Source organism: Rhipicephalus sanguineus, chromosome 1 (genome assembly GCF_013339695.2).
Source record: "Rhipicephalus sanguineus isolate Rsan-2018 chromosome 1, BIME_Rsan_1.4, whole genome shotgun sequence".
NCBI lineage: Eukaryota > Metazoa > Arthropoda > Arachnida > Ixodida > Ixodidae > Rhipicephalus > Rhipicephalus sanguineus.
The window spans coordinates 122,772,601-122,793,531 of NC_051176.1; the positions used below are offsets into that span (position 1 = coordinate 122,772,601).

A 20,931-nucleotide genomic window follows, 5' to 3' on the forward strand; every position below is an offset into this window, starting at 1 on the left:
GGACCAGCAATTGGATCTGAGTCAAAAGTTCACAGCAACTCCGGCTCAGTTGGCTCAACCGTCAACCTATCGCTTATCACGGATGACGATGCTTCCTTGCTATGTGCCACCGTCGAAAATGCCGACGCACTATGAAGCCGATGCCTAGAGCCGGCCGCGGCCGCTCATTACGCCGCGGTCCACGCCCATGGTTCTCTCGCTCGAAGCACGGTTCAGAGAGCTGCAGTACGGTAGTGCATGAACGCAGTCTCGTGGTTTTATTTCATATTTCGCGGGTTTTATTTAGACGCCGGAAAATATTGCCGCGCAGCATGTACGTTGCCACAAAAAATTGTATCGGTCGTTTTAGAATGCCCTCTACAATGTAATGAAATGCACTTGCCCTTGCCCTAAAATTGATGTTAAAAATTTTGCATAATTGATTTTAGTAAATTTAAAAGTACCCTAACGGGCACCACGTGACGGCGAACCATATGTCGTTGGTTTCATTCAGTTGCGGCTAACAGCTCTTTAAATCCTTGGTTCTACTTACGTGAAACACGCGTTATATTGGCCTTGTGTTGTAGACAGTGCTGGGCAGTATCGAAGATACATGTATCTTAGTCTTAGATACTATCTTAGATACTCTTTGGGTACCTTGTATCTGTATCGCGATACGTCTCGCAAGACGTGTATCAGTATCTGTATTTCTGTTACATTGAAGAATATATCGTGTATCTTAAGATACAAGATACTGCGATCGCACCACCACCGTGCGAAACAATAAATGTTGGCTGAACACCGCTTCTCGAGCTGATACTGCTGCCACTAATTCACCATAATAAAACTAAAGGCCGTGGCATTATTTTATCTTTCCACCGGAGTTTTCCAGCGAGGATAGGCGATGAGCTGTGAGCGTCCCTATTGGTGGAGCAGAGTCACGTGGTGGTGCTCGCGTCGTCCCGATAGACATGCGCTCGAACGTACGCCCAGCCGACATTTTGTTTTATCACTTTTTCTTTTTAGTTGTGTCAGTGCCGTGACACTTGGCACTTAGCAACTGTCCTATTCCGCGTACTCCAATTCGCGCGGCGTCCATCGCACACATTCTGATGCCGCTGTAGTGTCATTATCGAAGTTTCTCTTGTGTGGTGCTTTGTTACAAAGTCTGAAGAATGCAAGCGTGGGGGATCGCTTTGCGTCTATAGTGGCCTTCACACATCGGCTATTTGAAGGATCTCGTGGATGTAAGTTTGACTTACATGCACTAAGATTAACTTATATGCAAATAATATTCCAACAGCTATAGCACCAGCGGTACCGATACTGGATCTAACAAAACAAGCATTCACATAACAACCGTTATCTTGGCGTCTTTTTATTTTATTCAAAGAGTTTTTAAAATCATAATTTGATTATTAGCAGTTCTTTCTTAGCTGTCCTTCCTTTCCATACCATACATTACATTTGATTTTATATAGTTTTTGCTGCTCTGCTTGTAAGCTCTCTGATTTATTCTCGCTTTTAACCTTCTGCGTCATTTCTGCTACTGTTTACATACTTACAGTTCACTTGACTTCACTGTTGTGTAAAGGCGATGTTGAGAGCCAATATAGAATAAACCGGTGCGCGCCTGGCGTATACAGTAACAAAAATTCTGTTTACTACTCGTAAAATCGCGAAATTGAGTTTCCATTATAATAACACAAATTATTAGGAGCCATTTTAAATATGTTAGCAAAAGTATTCGAGAAACATTGTTATACCAAAATGCTCCATTTTTCTCATGAGCGTCCCAACGAGCCGTCTTACGCTATATTTTATAGGCACTGAATTTAATTCTCCTAGCTATTAGGGGTTACCCGCCGCGGTGGTCTAGTGCTTATGGAGCTTGACTGCTGATCCGAAGGTCGCGGCGGCCGCATTCCGATGGAGGGAAAATGCTAGAGGCCCGTGTGCTTATATTTAGGTTTTAGAACCCCAGGTGGCCAAAATTTCCGTAGCCCTGCATTACAGCGTCTCTCATAATCATATCCTGGTTTTGGGACGTCAAACGCAACAATTATTATTAGCTCTTGGGGGTACTGCCTGTATCGTGTTTCTATGCTTATTCGCTGTGCTTGGTACGCAACCGCTGTTCTATTTTTCTTAGATATACTTGTTTTCCTTGTTTAAGCTTCCCTAAATTCTATTACTGTTACTAACCACCGGGTAATCGAAGTTATAAGTGGCATCAGTCTGAATAGCGGCGGTGTCCTGTGGCGCTTTGTGCCACTGTACAATACGTCTGAACCGTTTCTGGGTGGCACATGTTGGTGACGTACACCTGTCCGGTGATCCGTTATTGCGAAAACCGTAATACGTTTACGGGCAAGGTAGAACTCCACAGTAGTATTTGCACCATCGTGCGGAAGATTCTGAGTGAAGTTCCTATGATTACATGGCAACCCGCTAGCTGGTCGGCAAGCAGAGCAGCGACTCCCATCAATTACAAAAGCGACAAGCAAAAACCTCTATCATCGAAGAGTATAAAGTGCTGTCATGTTAAGCAGCTAAAGCAACGCCAATGAGTTGTTTCAGAATGAAACTAATAAACCTTGAGCAAGAATTACAAAACTTTTGAGATACTAACACACATTCATTCAAATGAAACAAGCTTGGTCGCAGTTAATACATTTTCAAGCGAACATTTTCGTGCATAGGCATTTAGTGCTACTTTATATAGATATATAATAACAAATGTGCTGATGTATCGAAGTATCTTAAGATACAATTGGAATGTATTGTATCGGATACAATCAGTGTTGTAGCATCTCGTATATGTATCTCAAATACTTCTAGCCTGAGTATCTTGCATCGCATCGTGATACAATTTCAAAGTATATTTGCCCCGCCCTGGCTGTAGTTACCTTGGATTACTTTGGAACGAAAGCAAAGGGCGGATGGATCGACTACTTTCGCTAGCCCATCTTTATCGCTTTCCGTGCTTCAGATAATATCGCTTCGTCGGTAATACACCACATTAGAAGCAAGCGTCATACAGCGTATACGGCGTTTTAATTGCACATATGATTAATTCCGACAATCTGACTGTTCACCCCACACTGCGACTCATCTGCGTTCATTTCATGAAACTATCTTTACGACATGTATATTTCAACGACGCCTGCGGCGATTTTTTTTCTTTAGTTCCGATTTAGCAAAATAACAAATATTTTCGATCGTAAGTGTTTCTTTCCATTGGTCAGCCAGCTTCAAATAACGATATGTCCGACATCAAGATTGGCTGATGTTTCTTACGCACAATTACCGCGCAAGATGCTTCCGTCAATACGGGAGCTTTTTGTGTGCGTGAGTGAACGAAACGAATCGAATCGCAAGACCATGCGCAATCCGACATCAGACATAAGCTGCGCGTGAAGCGGTCGGTGATAGCGGCGAGAGTGTTATGGAAAAGGAGAAAGGGAGCGGGCAAAAAGATTGCTAAACTCTCATTTATGAGTTTCAGACCGCTCCCTTTCTTGGTTTAACCGTTGCGCGGCTTTCATCGACAGCCATGCACCGACTAACGAAATGCTAATCCACCTTGTTAAATTACACGTGAAGGCTTATGACAGCGTTGCCAGCAACGTTGCTGCTACAGCTGCACGACTTTCGTTTTGTTCCTCCTCTGTTTCGCTTTAGTAATCAGCGGTTCTGCTGTCGTCGTCGTCGTCGTCCTTTCTGTCGATCTCCACGCTTCCCAGTCGCTGCCTTTCCGCTACCTGGGGGGCTATTCTGGAATGTTTTTGTTTCTCTCTCTCTCTCTCTCTGTTTCCGTCAGCGCAATTTTTCCGGTGCCCATTTGTCCGTAGTTTAGTGCCTCGTTTGTTGCTTCGTCTGCCTGTCCTTTAGCGTCCTTCTGGTTTGATGGGACCCGCTCAAGCAAGAAGTACACGCCCAAGCAACGCGCGCAAAGCAGGAGAGATAGAGGGGAGTGGACGCTCACCGGGCTGCCTATGCCATAACGGCTCCGCGCGGCCGCAGCCCCCACCACTGTCTCATCCAGGCATTCTTCGCAGCGTCGTCTCGAGTGCAGATCGCGCGTCCGCCGAGCCCAATGAGCGATGTACACTGGAGGTGCAAGTGCAGTGCGGTCCACTCGCCCATCTGCATTCCTTACGGGAGCAGTTTTACGGTGGCTTTGGTGCGTTCCGGCAGAAACGCCCTGCGACTCAAATTGGGCGGACTGACGACTTCTTTCCTGTTCGCCCGCTTGTTACGGTGTTGAAAAGGTCAGAGAAAGAAGGAAAACCAACTACGCAGTGGCAGTTCAAGAGCATTGACTCACTGCGCCCACGTTCGACGATTCTTTGCATGGTTTCCGCGGTGCGTGTCGTTAGTGGCATTTTCTCTAGTTGTTTGTTTGTTTGTTTGTTTGTTTGTTTGTTGTTTGTTGTTTGTTTGTTTGTTTGTTTGTTTGTTTGTTTGTTTGTTCCCAGGAACAATAACTGGAAAGAATGTCGCTCATATCTGGCTAATCCATCTGTGCGTCCCGTTCAACTACGAAAAATGCCGAGCCGTCGCCTCTCTCGTCGAACACCTATTGTAGACGAACAGCGCAACTGACAAGGACAAAGGAAGGTAACAACACACTTTGTCCTTGTCAGTTGCGCTGTTCGTTTATTCAGTTATGACCTACCAACTTGCCCAAGTTTCCACGCTTCATACCTATTGTAGCTTTATCGTTTCTTCTGCATCTTGGAGAAGAAGAAGATTACTAAAATCGGCTTCTAAAGCCCGTCTCTGTATTTAAAGTTTGAAGAAGTTCAGGGTGCACACGTCTATATAAAATTTCAGCTGCAAAATAGTTACTCGTTCTGTATTCTGTGTACATGCGCTAATGAGTTGTGCCCTAATGAATTGCGAAGAGCAGCGAAATTTGGGGAATAGTTAGTTAAACTCGATGACAAACGAATCAAAGTTGGAATCAGACGTCTTCTATATCTTTGCGGCACTTGAAATAAACGCACCAATGTTCTCCTCATTCAGGGCTGGGCAAGGATACTTTGAAATTGTATCGCGATACGATACAAGATACTCAGGCCAGAAGTATTGGAGATACAGATACAAGATACTGCCACAATAATTGTATCCGATACGATACTTGGCAATATCTTAAGATACTTCGATACATTCTCAAACTTGTTATTATAGATCCACATAATGTATTAGCAAACGCCTATACATGAAAATGTCTTGTTGAAAATTTCTTGACTGTGACCTATTTTGTTTCACATGAATGAAATGTCTGTTAGTATCTCAAAACTTTTGCCCTTCTTGCTCGAAGTACATTAGTTGCCTTCCAAAACAACTTATTGGGGCTTGTTTTAGCTTATTCTCAGGACAACTCTTTTATACACTTCGCTGTTAGCGGTTCTTGCTTGTCATTTTTGCAGTTGATGGGAGTCGCTGCTCAACTTGCCGACCAGCTAGCGGGTTGCAATATAATCACAATAACGTCAATAAGAAGCCTTCGCACGACGGCGCAAATACCGGTGTGGACGTTTACCTTGTTTGCACAATACCGTATATTAGGACAGGTGTACAGCAGCAACAACGCTGGTAGACTTTTTTTTTGGGGGGGGGGGGGGCGCATGGCGTATACGGGGTTTGAGACCATTCGCTAGGGGCCCGGCCGGCACACATGACCGTCTCCGTCCCATTTTTCTTTATTTTCTAAATAAAGTATGTTCGTGAGCTACACAGACATGACTGGTCTCAAGCATTTCTTTCGTGAGGAACATGTGCTCACCATGTGCTGAAACATAACCATGAAGCAAAAACTCTATATTTCAATCCGCGTCCAGATTTCACTCGTTGTATACATCGGCCATCGATGTTTCCCGAATCCTGACTCCAAATCCCCTTCAGAAATGACCTTTATATGAGATATGGCAGAGGCTTCCTTTCATATGGCAAACGTCATTTTGTTCAAACTCTCTCCGACCCCACCATCTTCAATGTCCCAGCCCTTCGAGCTAAATTTCGCGACTGCGGCCCACCGGCTATAAGCTGAGTTTCAGACCCCTGGTGGATGACGTAAAACAGCTATGAATTTTCATGTTCTACTTAGCTGCTAGCGTAAGGGATTCTTTGTTTATACACTCACTAACGTGCAATCTTTTAGCAATTTTTCTTCAACGAGAGAACATGTGCAACACAGAAATGTCTCAGACGTATTGTATAGTTGCACAAAGCGTCGCAGGAAACCGCCGCTATTCGCGCTATTGCCGCTTATAGCTCCCATTACGTGGTGATTAGTAATAAGAAAAATATTTAAGGCCTAAAACAGGAAAATAAATATAAGTAAAATATAGAGGTGGTTGTGTATCAAACATTCACATTGAATGAGTACAGAAACACAATACAGACGGCGCCCTTAATAGCTATGAGCATGAAGTATTGTCAACTTGCCTGTTCAGACAATCGAAAGCTCATTGCCTGTGGAACATTGCCTGAAACGGCTCGTTGAGACGCTGATGAGCAAAACGGAGCATTCAGTAAAACAACGTTTCTCGAATCCCCTAACATGCTTAAGATGGCTCCTAATGATTTCCATTATTATAATGCAAACTCAATTTCGCTATTTTCTAAAGCAATAAACAGAATATTTTGTACTCTAAACTCAAGGCACGCCTACATAATTATATAATTGCTTACAAGAGCGCCTTGGCAACGTGTAAATGTGTAAAGAGTAGTAGAAATAAAGCAGACAGATATAATAAACAGAAATCTTATTTTGGGAGCGCGTTAAAAAAGACATATACTGCAGTGGCCAGACCGGAAAAACAGTGCAGAGACCTATAGGTAATGTATGTGATGCAAAATGACAGCTAAGGAAGCACTTGTGCTAATAATCAAATTATGATGTCATAAATTTTTGAATAAATGTAGATGGAAGTGAAAAATATGGTACGCCAAGTTATTTTCTGTTAGGTAAACGCTTGCTCTATTAATCTAGCATCAGTACCAGTGGTGCTAAAGTTGTTGGAATCTTTGCATATATGTTAATTCATTGCATGCAAGTCAAGCTTATATGCACGAGATCCTTCTAATCGCTGATATGTAAAATCCATGCGACGCAAAGCAACCCCATTCTTGCACGCATCACATTTCATTACGGAGCAAGACTCAAGAGAATCTTCAATAACAACACTAACAACATCAGAATTTGCGCGACAGACGCCGCACACAGTGGAGTACGTGGCGCAGGACAGTGGCTAAGAGCAAGTGTCGCGGCATTGGCGCAACTAAAAAGAAAAGAAATGGAGAAAACAAAAGGTAGGTGGGCTGGGCGTAGACGTCCGCGCGCTTGTCTTCTGATCTTCTACCCTCACTGGATGACTCTGGCGTAAAACTAAAATAACGTCACTGCCCTTAGACTTATTCAGATGGCTTAGCGGCACCAGTACCAGTTTGAGAAGCGGAGCTTGGCCAGTGATTATTGTGTCGCACGGTTGTGTTGCGATAGAAGTATCTTGTATCTTAAGATAACGATACATTTTCGAATGTATCGAAAATACAGATGCAGATACTCGTCTTTCGAGACGTATCGCGATACAGATACAAGATACCCAAAGAGTATCTAAGATACATGTATCTTCGATACTGCCCAGCTCTGTCCTCATTGAAGTGTTACCATGTCCTCCCCATTGAACCGTTATATTGAAACGTTCCACTCGAAGTCAGCTTGCTTGCCCGTTGTGGGTGCACCGCTTTGATGGTGGAAGCCAAGAGGCCGGATAAAAGCTGGGTGGGTGGGAAGGGGGGGGGGGGTTCCTTTTAACAGCAATAGCGGCAATAGACCTCTCCCTGTTTGCAAACAGTGTGACGTCACTGGCAGCGTCCCGCCCCCAAGTCCCGCCTACGGAGCAAGCGCTGGTTGGCAAGAAAGTTCCGCCGGCGGGATCTCTGCATAGCAGCGCTGCGTGTGTCTGCGTTACTTCGATAGAGGTTTTTGCAAATTGCTATTTTCTGAACTCACAGCTGTTAAAAGGAAGAGTCACTGCCTATAATGAACGATTCTGTTAGGTCAACATATTGCTCGTCGTGTATGACAGCCATAAAAAAATCTTATGCTCTTCGAAAGCGAACGTTGTATATTTTCACGACGACTTGTGTTTGGAGAAATATTAGCATGGCATGGATGCGAACGTACTCAATTTCCGTCGCGAAATCTGCACTGCAGTTTTAAACGATGTACAGCATTGGCGGCTACTTTGCGCGAGGTCACGGATTAGATTCTCACTCACGGCGCAAAATTCTGATCGGAGATGAATAAAAAAAAAAAAACGGAAAGAAACACTCATTGACGTGCATTCGGTTGAGATTAACAAATCCCCGTGAAAATTAAAGCGAAGTTTCCCCTACGGCGTTCCTCATAATCCACTGAGCAGTTTTGAGATGTTAAACACAATAATTCAATTATAGATAATCTCTTGCGCGGTTACTTCGCTGTATCTGATGCCACAACGTGTTTCCATACTTACTCCTCTCCTTTAGACTTGGTACACAAACTCGGAATGTCACTTCATAAATATCGAGACGTAAAGAAAAGCTAACAAGAATAATGCAAACAATAATCTCCACTGCTTCCATTAAGGCGTACATCTCCAATAAAAGGCGATACGCGTGTGGTTCTGGGTATTCGCCGTGATAAACCGTACATGCATGTTCGGCAATGCTAAAACACGCTGGTAGCTCATGCGTAGTCTCACCTTTCAGCCCGGACACCATGCACGTTTTTTTTTTTGTTGTTGTTGTTGTTGTTTTTTGTGCATGCAGCACACACTGAGATGTACGCACTCGCATATCATCGCGTCAAATAAAATGTCATGTTCTGTCGACAACCGGTCACTGCAAATGGCCCTGTTAGACACAACGCGCGCCAATGTTTTTGCAAACAAGATGCATCGCTATTCACACAGCACACACCACACACAATATTGTCAGTTTAAACGTCAGCAAAGGTGAACCGATATCGTCGCTGCATTTCAACGCACACTACACGCCACAGTAAACGCGGCACATTTTCGAAGACGATGCCGCTGTTCCTCGCACAGACCACCACGTGGGTTCACTTCTCCAAGTTAAACAGCCAGCAGCGTGGCAAATTTTTCGTCACGCAGTCCACGACACATACCACAAATAATCTTGGAACCGAAAGATGAAGGAAAATGTTCAAAAGAAAAAAAGGACGTGCACCAAACACCGTGCGACTGTACCACGCTGAGCCGGCAGCGGGAGTGTTTTGCCAACCACGGCCGTTGCACGTGCGCCTAGAGGTCACGTGACCTGACGTCACGGGGCGTGAGTGACGTAGGCCGGTAGAGGTCTATACATGGCAAGTTGGTAAACTCATCGTGCTGACGTGGCGAAGCCTTGATGATCACTTTGAGTATATAGCGTTCAGCCGCACATATATAGAGCGAGACGGAATGTCGCTCCCATTCGAGTTGAATTTAACACATAGTTTCGAGGTGCCGCATTCATCTAGTGACAGCCTGGCTGTTGGAGGAGTAGCTGCATGGTCAACTAGCTCGGGCTATAGTTTGTACGAGGTATAACAAATTATTAAGGCGAAAGCCTTAGATGCCTCATCAAACGCGAAAGTTGACCGTCGGCGTTGGCGGCGTCAACCCGAGTGATGCGAAAAATCATCACGTGATGACGTCACCGTAGACTTCACCACGACGTGCCTTTGACGTCACACAATGACGTCATCACGTGACATCGTCGCTTGGTCAAAGTTGCGCCGATCACGGAGGCAATGCAAAACCAGATGAGGTGCAGAAAGCTTGCAATGCCCCCGATCATGGAGGCAGTGCAAAACCACGCTAGGTGTAGAAAGCTTTCGAAGGGGGATCAATACTTGGACTGAGAAGAAAAAGAACCGAAAGGCGGGCGAGTTGGAACCTATCCATTCTTGGGTAGCGCACAAACGGACGAAACACGAAGGAAGAAGGCGGTACGAGCGCTGGTCTAACTGAAAGGTTTATTTGAAAACACCAACTATATACAGGAAACGTAAACCACACACGTGCTTGCGAGTGATCAATGAACAGAATTTCTTCGTGTGAATCTTTTCTTCTTCGTCCGTTTGTGCGCTACCCAAGAATGAAAAAGAAAAAGGTGGCTTTCGCCCCCGATTCGTCTTAGGCGAATGCATAAGGGACCCCTGAGTTTTACAGCGAAAGCTGTTGAGATCACAACAGCAGCCGTTTTTGGCGCCGTAGTTGTCCGCCGCCGCCGATGTCCGTAACCGCTATCGCGCGAAATAAGAAAAAAAAAACATGGCTGATCCCTCCGTCATAGGAATCGGTATAACACGAAAGTGAAACGTGTTTCATAGAGATAGTTGAGCGTTTATTGTGCGTCGTTTCGCCGCAAGGGCGAAGCACTGGATGCGATAGCAACAAATTGGAATGTCACGCGAAGAACGCAACCATCTCGAAACTTGAAGCGTGCTGCTCAAGCACAAAGGACGCACGAAAAGAACACACACAGGACGAGCGCGACCTAACAACTGTCACACTTGTTACTTCTTTACGTGTGTTTGAGCAGCGCACTCCTTTAGCAAACGCAGCCGCTGCAGCGAGCGAGGTTACCTTCGTGGACTCTGTAACTTCAACGTAAACTTGAGGTGAAAGCAGAAGACGTACAAACCACCCTCATCACGAGATAAGCGCACGCGCACGGGCGACGACGCCCCGAAGGCCAAAGTACAGGTGGGGGCGCGCGCGCATCGCAACGAGCGGGGCGACGACCTTTAAAGCTAGAGTCACTGGAAAAATTTCAGAGTATCGCATCTGTTTTCCGCGCGCCGCCGCCGACGCGATTGGCTTACTCGCATCACGTGACCTCTCGCCGCCATATCCCTTCCAAGCGCTTTGGGTGCAGGCGCGTTCAATGCAGAGCGTGGCCGGACGTTTAGCAGTACCAGGGTCCCCAGAAGTACTTCGTCGCTTTTATAACGCGTCATGCAGACAGGGGCGTAAGCAGACATTGTTTTCGCGCGGGGGGGGGGGGGGGGCACGGGCCCGGTGTGCCACCCCCTGGCTACGCCACTGCATGCAGATGCCAAAAGAGAGTAGCTCACCATCAATCGAACGTTACTGGTGAGCTACTCTGGGAATCTCGTTTGCCGAGTGGGAAAATTAATGTCAAAGAGCGCCGTTCTACGTGGCTGCATAGTTGGCCTGAAAGAGTTCGCCCCCCTTGAATAACACTCCTTCCTGCAGTGAACTACACTAACTTTGCTGGAAAAGATCTTATGCGACAGGATACTTCACCTCTTCGGTTCGTTATGGTCAGCAATATTGAAAACTACATACCTTTCTATCTGCTAGGCTCTTTATATCTCAATCTGTTGAACAGATTACGCATGCTATCCGAGTTATAAGCGTGTCACGCACGAGAGCGAAATCAAACATTTATTAAAATAATAACTGTTTACTGGTATACCTCGAAGGCAAGTGTGGCATGATCTTTGGCATTGCACAAAACAGAAGCATGGAACTCTGTTGATTAACTTGGTATAAGACAATGTTACCAAGCGTATTTTTAAACTTGTTGCAAAAAAATGCTGCTAACGCTGCATTGCACCGAGCATACCCTTAAAATACTATATAGTCGGTGAGAAATGGTCACAGCAAAAAAAAAAAAAAAAAAAAGCAGATCCCACGTATTGAGGGAGTCGATTTTATGCGAGCCCTAGGTCTATGTACATACTGTGTTGCAGTAGCATGCACTTTAAAAATTCCGGGATGTGCTATTTCTGATCAAAAGAACATGAAGCACCGTGCCGAGGAAGCTTTAATAAGAGTGCAGTATGAAAAAAAGTGCAGCAGTGCAGAAACCGGACCCCAGCTGTTGACGCGCTGGCAACGCCAAAAAAAAAAAGGAACTGTTTGTCGGAACACAGCAAAATATTTGCAAATTAATTGCAACGTTGGGAAAATTAAGGAGACAAGACATAGGAAATGAAACAATTAGGTAGTGATGTCAATCATTTTTGATGGCCAATTTTCTACGTATCGTAAGATAAGATGCACCTTACCTACCGCACGCCGATTCGCCCGTGCGTTCGGCTGCTGGCGTTCCGAATCAAGATGTCGCGCACAACTTCCAATTACCGTACACGCACAACTTATATTACACATATCAACAAGTTGAACAGCAAGCACGGTGCGCAAGCGAGCGATGCGTCAGCGATCAGTCGAAGGACGCAATGTTGAATCGGTTGAATGTTCTCGATGTTGTTCGATAACGTTCTCGAGTGCAGTGAACCTGAACACCTACGGCAACGCTAGCGCAAACACTCAAGATTCACCAAATGTCGAAGTAAATGGCATCTCGCACGATGTCGCTGCGCTAATGCAACTATGTTTACAGATCCGGAGCTAGCGAACACGCCCGGGCGTGACACGAAAAGAGACCGATGAAGCCACCAAGAGAGTTCGCGAGCACATGGCAACATTCGCCGTACGTTTCATTAGTTACACCGCTAATCGCGCAGTCGATCCATACCTGTCGATGACTCGAAATCACTTCTAATATCCTCTTGAAGAAACACACACACATAATGCCGTTCTGCCGAGCGTAACACGGCACTGAGGCTAAAAGATCGGTCACTTCTCAACACACGCTAGCAACGCGCCGGACGGTCTGGAAGGGACATGGCCGCCGCCACCCAATGTTGCCCACGTGCAGCCTACCTTTGCGGTACTCTGATTTTCCAGTGACTCTATTTAAAGCGCACCCTTCGCGCCATCTCGCTGGTAATAACGAAAACAAATGCCTCCAAACTCCGCGTACCGCCAGCGGTAAATGGTGTATAAAAATAGCACGCCGTTAGTGTGCTGAAAGAACGTACATTGTGGCCGAGTCGTTTCGCGCCGCGCTGCGGAGCGAGGGGGCGTGGGTTCATTTGCCGTCGACGGAACTTTTTCTTCTAGTTTTTTAAATGCGAAGCATTTCTTAGCGAACTTCTGCGACTTTGAGCGTATCTATAGACTATCTATCTATCTATCTATCTATCTATCTATCTATCTATCTATCTATCTATCTATCTATCTATCTATCTATCTATCTATCTATCTATCTATCTATCTATCTATCTATCTATCTATCTATCTAGCCGCTTACGACTTTGTGCTCTCCTGCTCGTTTCGTTAATCGAATGTACACCAAAATTGGTATGGCATAACATGACTGTATGACGAACACGAATGACGAGTCATAACATGAAAATCATGACATGCATGTCATGAACGACATGATATACATGCCACAGTCTTGGTGCGCTTACGGCCGTTTCGTTAACTTGATATATACCAAAATTTATACGGCGTGACAAGAGTGTATGACGAACATAACTGACAGGTCCTAACGTGCAAACCATGACACGCATGTCATGTACAGCATGATATACATGCCACGCTCATGGTGCGCTCGCGGCCGTTTCGCTAGCTTGATATATACCAACATTGGTACTGCGCGACGATACTGTGTAACGAACATAAATAACATGAGTTAACATGAAAATCATGACACGCATGTCATGTACAGCATGACTTACGTGCCACGCTCATGGTGCGCTGGTGGCCGTTTCGCTAGCTTGATATACACCAAAATTTGTATCTTGTGACGTGACTGTGTGACGAACATAAATAACACTAGCTAATATGAAAATCATGACACGCATGTCATGTATACAGCATGACTTACGTGCCACAATCATGGTGCGCTGGCGGCCGTTTCGCTAGCTTAATCTACCCCGAAATTGATATGGCGCGACGTTACTGTGTAACGGACATAAATAACACGAGTTAACGTGAAAATCATGACACGCATGTCATGTACAACATCACTTACGTGCCACGCTCATGGTGCGCTGGCGGCCGTTTCGCTAGCTTGGTCTACCCCGCAATTGGTATTGCGCGACGTTACTGTGTAACGAACATAAATAACATGAGTGGCACGCATTTTCCTCAATGACAGACAAGACGATGTATGCAGCTCTTTGCTGGCTGCTTCGCATTACATCGATTCCCACAATGCGTGGGATCTGGCGGCTTTTTTTTTTTTCTTTGTCATCTGTTAGTGCACATTTTTCAACGTCATATCCATGACGGCAATACGTCACTGAAGTCTTAGTGGACCCCGTCGTAAAACACTTTCGTGTTAAAAAAATGAAATATGAAAAAATTTTCAAGATGGATTGGGGTTCGAACTTCCGCCCTCTGCGTGGGAGCCCAGTATTCTACCACAGAGCCATGCCGGTGCTTGTAACCCCGTTGCAAAAAGACCCTATACAGGCTTAATGTCGGGAAGGAACCACATGAACATATGTATATGGCGTGGTAGAAGAGCAAAATAATAACCAGGCGTCACACAAGGTGAACTGCGCTACGAGTGGGTAGTTGAATGCTTCCAACCCATTACATTACATTATAATTCTTCATCGTCATCAGGAAGAGCACCAACAAAGTGCACACATCTGTTACCCGCTACAGATGCGTAGCGGGTAACACGGTTCTCCACAGAATGACGAAAAACGGCATAGTGGCTGCTTCCCTACTTCACAAAAATTATGATAATTTATAGCATAGTGGGTACCTCGCAAGTGTATCTGTATTAGTTGCCAAGGGAGCCTATAAGGTCCCCATGACCCATTTCCTCTGGGCGTCAATAAAGTTCTTTCCCTCTGTCTCTCTCTCTCTCTCTCTGACGTTAATCTATGTTATATAGCGTGGTAGGAAAGTGAAATAACGACCGGGCGTCACACAATGCGAATTAAGTAACTAGTGGGTCGTTTGAAGCTTCCAACCTATTACAAAGGGCTCAGCCATAATAAATCTTCATCGTCATGAGCCGCCGCATCAACAAAGTGCGCATAATGCCTTACAGATGTGTAGCGGGTACCCCGCTTATCCGCAAAATGACGAATATTGGCGTAGCCGGTGCTTCACAACTTCACAAAAATTATGATTTGTGGCGTAGTGGGTGCCTTGCAAGTGTACTTGTATTAGTAGCCCCAAGAGAGTTTACAACGGGCTCTAGAAATTCCGCTCTTCCAGCTTTCGCTGTGTGCTGCGTTTTCCGCGCAGGCCTGGCGTTTTTCATCTGTTAATGACCACATCGTGTTCAATTGAGCTCGCGTGCATGATCCGCAGCAATAGTATAGATATAGTTTGTAGCCGGCAATTTAGTGAACCTCGCACCCACTGCAGAGTGTAGTTCGGTTAAATGTACAGCCGTCGGCGTTTGAGCAGCGGGAACACCGCCACTGGATCGTTTGCATGCAGAAGGGAGCCTTGTAAGAGGGCGCGCGCAGCCTGCTTTTCACGGACAGCGATGAAGACGGTAGGACAAAAGCCAGCTGTCGTCGTACTACTGAGCACGCGACCGAGTGAGGCAAACCCAACAACAAAAGAACGCAGTGGGTGCAGAAGCGGGCCTCACAAGCGGTCTGAAGACGAAGCAGCGACGATGATCGCGGTGAGCTGACGTCGATGTTGCACGAGCGAAAATCTGGGCCTGTATTCAAGATAACGTCTTACGCTAAAAAATTCTTGTAAGAGCAAATTTCAGCCAATCTTGATGCTAGGCTTGTTGTAGGTCCGTCCATCACGAAAAGTACTTACAAAAGAGAAATTTTGTTAATTCAGCCCCTGGGCCCGTATTCTCAAAACTTTTAATTGGTACGCGATTTTATCCATTGCCCGACTGACCGCGTTAATTATGCGTCCGCTATCGGAATTGGCTTAACTTTGCTCTCGCGAACAATTTTAGTGTACGGCGTTCTTGTGAATACGGGCTTTTAGCGCCGAACTCGCAAAACTTTTCTTTTGATCGTAACTGCCGGCTCTATGCCATTGGCCCGTTGCGTTCGCTAATGATATGTCCAGCTGTGGAATTGGTTTGAATAATGCATTGCGAAGACTGCTAGCGCAAAAGCGTTTTGTGAATACGGGCCCCTGCTTATTGGCGCAAGTGTAGAAGTTCACGCACCTGCGGCAACAGCAGTAGGCATTAGCATTACTATTGTAGTCCAAAGGCAGGATATATATATATTGTTGATATTATGTAAGTTCTAGATCAACGCTTTCCTTTTGCCAACACCTTGCATCATTCCAAGGATGCTAATTTATCAACTCGTCCAGTCATCGTTTCGTCTAGGTACCCAAACACTATAAATGAAAGTTGAAGCGAGAGTCTTAAGAACATTCCCTGATCAGAGAAGCCTTTTAAAGCTATGATACAGCTGAGGGAATGACTTCGCAGTGTTCAGATAAGTACGCACTTGTTTTGCGATAAGACGAAGTTCGTTTGTTTTAAAAAAAAAAATGACCCGTGCGGGATAGAAATGGCTGGCGAAAGTAGCAAGAAAAAAAAAAGAGCATCAATTTTATTCCGTTGGAGTTCTAGGTAGTTTACAAGAAACGTGATGGAAGCAAAATAAAAGAAAAATGCGATGCCCAGCGTTCAAGCGTTTCATTACGCGAAAGTCTTAAGACAGTATATGCGATTGATCTTTTTTTTTTTTTTTCTACGTCACCGGCAACGCTATCTGCGAGCTGGAAAAGCTGAATATGAGCTTTCCATTTTTTACGCGGTAATATATATATATATATATATATATATATATATATATATATATATATATATATATATATATATATATATATATATATATATGTGTGTTAAGTTCGCGGGCAGTCTCCGCTGATAAGCGTATGTTGCCTAAGGAGCTCATTTCTCTTGCCTCCTCCACAAATGTGTTTGAAATTCATGTAGCAGGCGTATAAACCAGCGATAACGACGAAGAAGAAATGATAAAACGGTTTTTCTACGAATAAGCATTTTTATAAAGTCCGCTCTCACTGAGCAGGCTACCACATCTTTCAGTTCCATAACTCATGACGTTTGCTCTTAACAGACTTTTATTACTAATACACCAAAAAAAGGTCGCTATTGACTATCACTGTTTGACTGAGGCTGGATTGAAGTAACGATCGCATTTTAATTCATCTGCGTCTCGCGCTGCGACAAGAAATGAACAAATTTAGTCGCCACGTAATGGCATTTGAGGCTTGCCTTTTAGCTTTCATTTTCTAACCGCTGGGGGCATATTGCTCTCCTTGGATGCGTGACAAGTCATACACACGACACCCCAGTTGCGACGATTAAGTGGGGTCATGTGCCGCCGTTTCCTTAGTGCAGTCGGAAAGCATGTTATCGCGTCCGCTCTAACGGGTCTGTCGCTTAGGGAATGGGCTTAGAGTGGTGGCAAAAGCATCGTGAGATCTGCGATGCTCAATACTAGAAAGGGAAACATGGTCGTGACTTCCAGGCTTCATTTTTTTTTATGTCTGAACGTTCCCTACGGCGAACAGATGAAGACGCAATCTTAATGTCCGCGATAGGTCGTTATAGTCGCGTTTTATGTAAATTCCGTATAAAACGGCACGTCTACGAATACTCCGTGTCGTTCATCAAACAGGGCGAGGGCGGCCCTCGTGGGAAGCGGTATCGTATAGATCTAGCTCATGGCTCCCTCCAGCTTGCGATGAAGGGCGCGTATCCAATAACGGTCCTTTTTTTTTCGAAAATGGGGCATTTCATCGTTTTGCTTGGTGTTTCCTAAAAGTTCTGTCGAAACAGAACTCTGATTAGATCATTCCTTTCTTTTCTTTCGTTATTTTTTTTTTATTTTGCTATAATATGAAGCATTACGTCGTGCCTTTTTCTCGGAATACGTCTTTTTTGTCTCTCTCAACCAAGTCTTCTTACAGTGTTTTAAGGACACAGGCTGAAGCGTTCTTTTCTGTCGTTTCTGCTTGCTGAATCTCTCTTTTTATTTAGGCTTCATTGTTGGGGATTTTGCTAAGAGAGTTGTTAATTCATCTTGATGCGATCAGCGCGAAAGACGGTTAAAATGAATAAAAAAAAGAGGAAAAACGCGAACACAGTACTGACTATCAAATGAGAGGATTTTACGAAAACTTAAACGAGCGTGTATAAGCTCCGATTATCACCAGGTTGGAAAAAAAAAACAGTTAAGAACAGAAAACCGCTAAAAACAAAACCTTCACTCACATGTACGCTTCCGGGTAATCTACTTTAGTGGCATGCAGAGTAATAGAAGATTTCGCCACGCATACTTCGCCCGATTGGGTGATAAAATGTCTCTTGGATCTCAGGTGCCACCTTGTCTTGGTTCCTGGAAGGTACTCTGGTTTCAGTAAATGCATCTCTCTTTTTTTTTTTTTTTTTTGCATTGTATAATATACGGCTAGCCGGTACTGAACAAGGCAGCTATAGGACACTTCTCTACGTAATTTCTCGGGTGACCCCTATTTGCAGAAAACATTGTAGGTCATACAACCGAGTGGTGTTTTAGCCAAGCACATTATTCGCAGCAGCAAGCGTTGGGAATTGCGCGGTACGATCGCTATACAGCAACGTGATTCCCTTACTACACAGTTCACAAAACTGCATTACACGCACACCTTAATTAGTAGAGTTAAGCGCGTCGTACAATCTCGCAATTACGCGTGGAACGTCTATATAGGAATGCCATAACTGCAGTTACAAGCAAGTTTTAAGATAAACGAGTGTTCTTCGTCGTTGTTGTTTTTACTCCGATCGTTAGGGGCCCTCGGGAAGCTGTAGTCGTAAATAAATGGGCTTACTGTCTGCTTTATGTTGCGAAAAGTGGGGAGAGGTCAACCAAACGCGCGTCTGGTTTGCTGCCCTACAAAGGGGTAAAGGGGATAGAGGGTGAAAAAAGGAGAGAACACGAAGGGTGCCGCTTCGTCTAAAAGCGTACATTCATACAACAGTTGTTACTTGTAGTGTGTAGAGGTCGGCTTCTGAGCTTGAGGTATTCTATCCTTAACGAGGCGCTTGGCATCGCATGGCAAATACAAGTGATGTCCGCGAAGACACGCGTATCAAGCCCATTTCAGAAGTAACTGTTACTGTTGTCGCCACGCACTGGAATTGTCGACTGAACTTAAGCGCGGATAGCACCTGTGTGCCCCGGTTGTTGAAGAGTTCACGAATTCGCAGTCGATATAATCGAATTGATAAGTGGCAGACGGTTGGCGAAAACGTGCCGATGTAAGGATGATATGTAAGGATACAAGGTTAAACGCAAGGACAGTATAGTTATCGAGTTAAAAGGTCAATAATTTTAGTTTTTAGCGATTCAGTTATGTATATCACAGAATCCTCGGCACGCCGTCCTTCGCTGCCACAAGAAAGATTTCGAAACTCCCGTCAACAGCTTCGCTCTAAAACAAAGTTGACACCGCAACGTGTAGAGAGTAAAATAAAAAGACAGAGAAGCGATATTTAACGTAATTAACTTAGCCGTCAGAACGTGTTGGTTGACTGACAATTATTGAAAAACAAATGCAGGGGAAGTCGCTGTCCCTCGCGAGGATGCCTTGATGTAAGATTCACGAGAGGAATGACCTCGATTCGCAATTCATGGAGCCCCCGAAATTCAATTAGGAGAGACAGCTTAGCGGAATATAACGAATCACCGCCGCCGTCATATAGTATGGCGCGCCAACATATGCTCCCCGGACGTGCAAAGGTATACACCGCATTAACGCCATAGGATAAAGCATTCTGTCGACGCCCGACAATATGACGATGAGGTATTGACCAACGACTCCACTTGGGTCTGTGCTTGACACGACGTTGCACCCCACGCGCGCAGAGTTGGTGTATAATTAGGCAACGCGAATAAAACTCGCTTCAACATTGAGTTTCAGGCGCTGGGGACAATGCTCGGTTGGCGATGATTTCAACAGAGGGCGTCGACCCGTGTGGATAACGAGGACAGTGCAAAGCCGGCACGAGTCTTTACTTTGCACGTGTATCGATAAGCGGGCCTGTAGTACAAGCCACATGTAAACAGAGCGCGCAAATTGGCAGCACCCTTCGCCAGTGTGTCACGCGCATGCATCACCGCGCGTCAATCCTGTTCGCCGTGCAAAGGACACGGCCGACGGTTCGCCGGGGGGATCTTTGCGCCGTCGTAGGCGACGGGTGTTCGGCGCACTTCAGCGAAATTAGCCCAACGTCTCTGTACACGTGGCGGTCGATCATTACTTGAGCGTCACCATTTTGTACGAATAGTAATGAAATGTAGAAGGTGCGGCGATTAGCGCACGGTGAGCATATATACAATAAAGACATGAAAGGTTTTTTTTTTTTTTTTTTGCATCTAGTTCCGCTGCTCTTTTCTGAGCCCAGCATTGTCGCCCGTCCGTGCAGCACCTCGTTTATAGCCCTCGTCAGGTCACAACAGACTAACTTATTCATTTATTTCGCTAAATTCCCATTCATTCATTCATTCATTCATTCATTCATTCATTCATTCATTCATTCATTCATTCATTCATTCATTCTCGCTTCGCATTACAGTATTAGCCAGTCGAGTGTAACAAAAAATGATAAATAGCTACACCGCTATTGGATGTTCAGTCCCCCAGTCGCACCATCCCTCCGCAGTCTTGTGACTCACGTCCACACTCAAGGTATGCGCTATAATACGGTCTTTTATTTTTACAGAGTCCATATAATCTTTGAACGTCGAGTATTCTTTCATTTTTTTTTTCTCAAGTTGAAATTCTATCTAGCATAACCTTCAGCGGGCGCCGTTGTTGGGCGCGCATCAACGAAATTAGCACGTATACTCCATCGCCACGCTTGTGTGAAACACCATATCGTGTGTCACACAATGGGGCCGCCCTCCTCTATAGAGGAGCGCGCGGCCGCCTGTAGCTTCAGGAAGCGTTGCGACATTTCCTTCCTATAGATAATCACACGTTCGTCTAAGGTTACGTGCCTCAGTTTTCTTCCGCTGCCGGGCCAGCCCCTTCCGGAAGC

The 20,931-nt window shown here is 45.1% G+C and overlaps 1 protein-coding gene across 3 annotated transcripts in view; it reads left to right on the forward strand.

Moving 5' to 3' along the window:
* Positions 1 to 20,931, forward strand: part of LOC119397130 (protein spaetzle 5) — a 131,926-nt gene that overhangs the window by 1,547 nt on the left and 109,448 nt on the right. For 2 of the 3 annotated variants that reach the window (XR_007416332.1, XM_037664572.2), the window contains exon 1: positions 15,422 to 15,522. The exons of the other annotated variant lie outside the window; for it this stretch is intronic. Coding sequence is in view for 1 of the 2 variants with exons in the window: in XM_037664572.2 (XP_037520500.1) it covers positions 15,514 to 15,522 (9 nt within the window). In the remaining variant the exon portion in view is untranslated. Of the gene's footprint in view, positions 1 to 15,421; positions 15,523 to 20,931 lie in introns of those variants that run through there. 3 annotated transcript variants of the gene reach the window in all.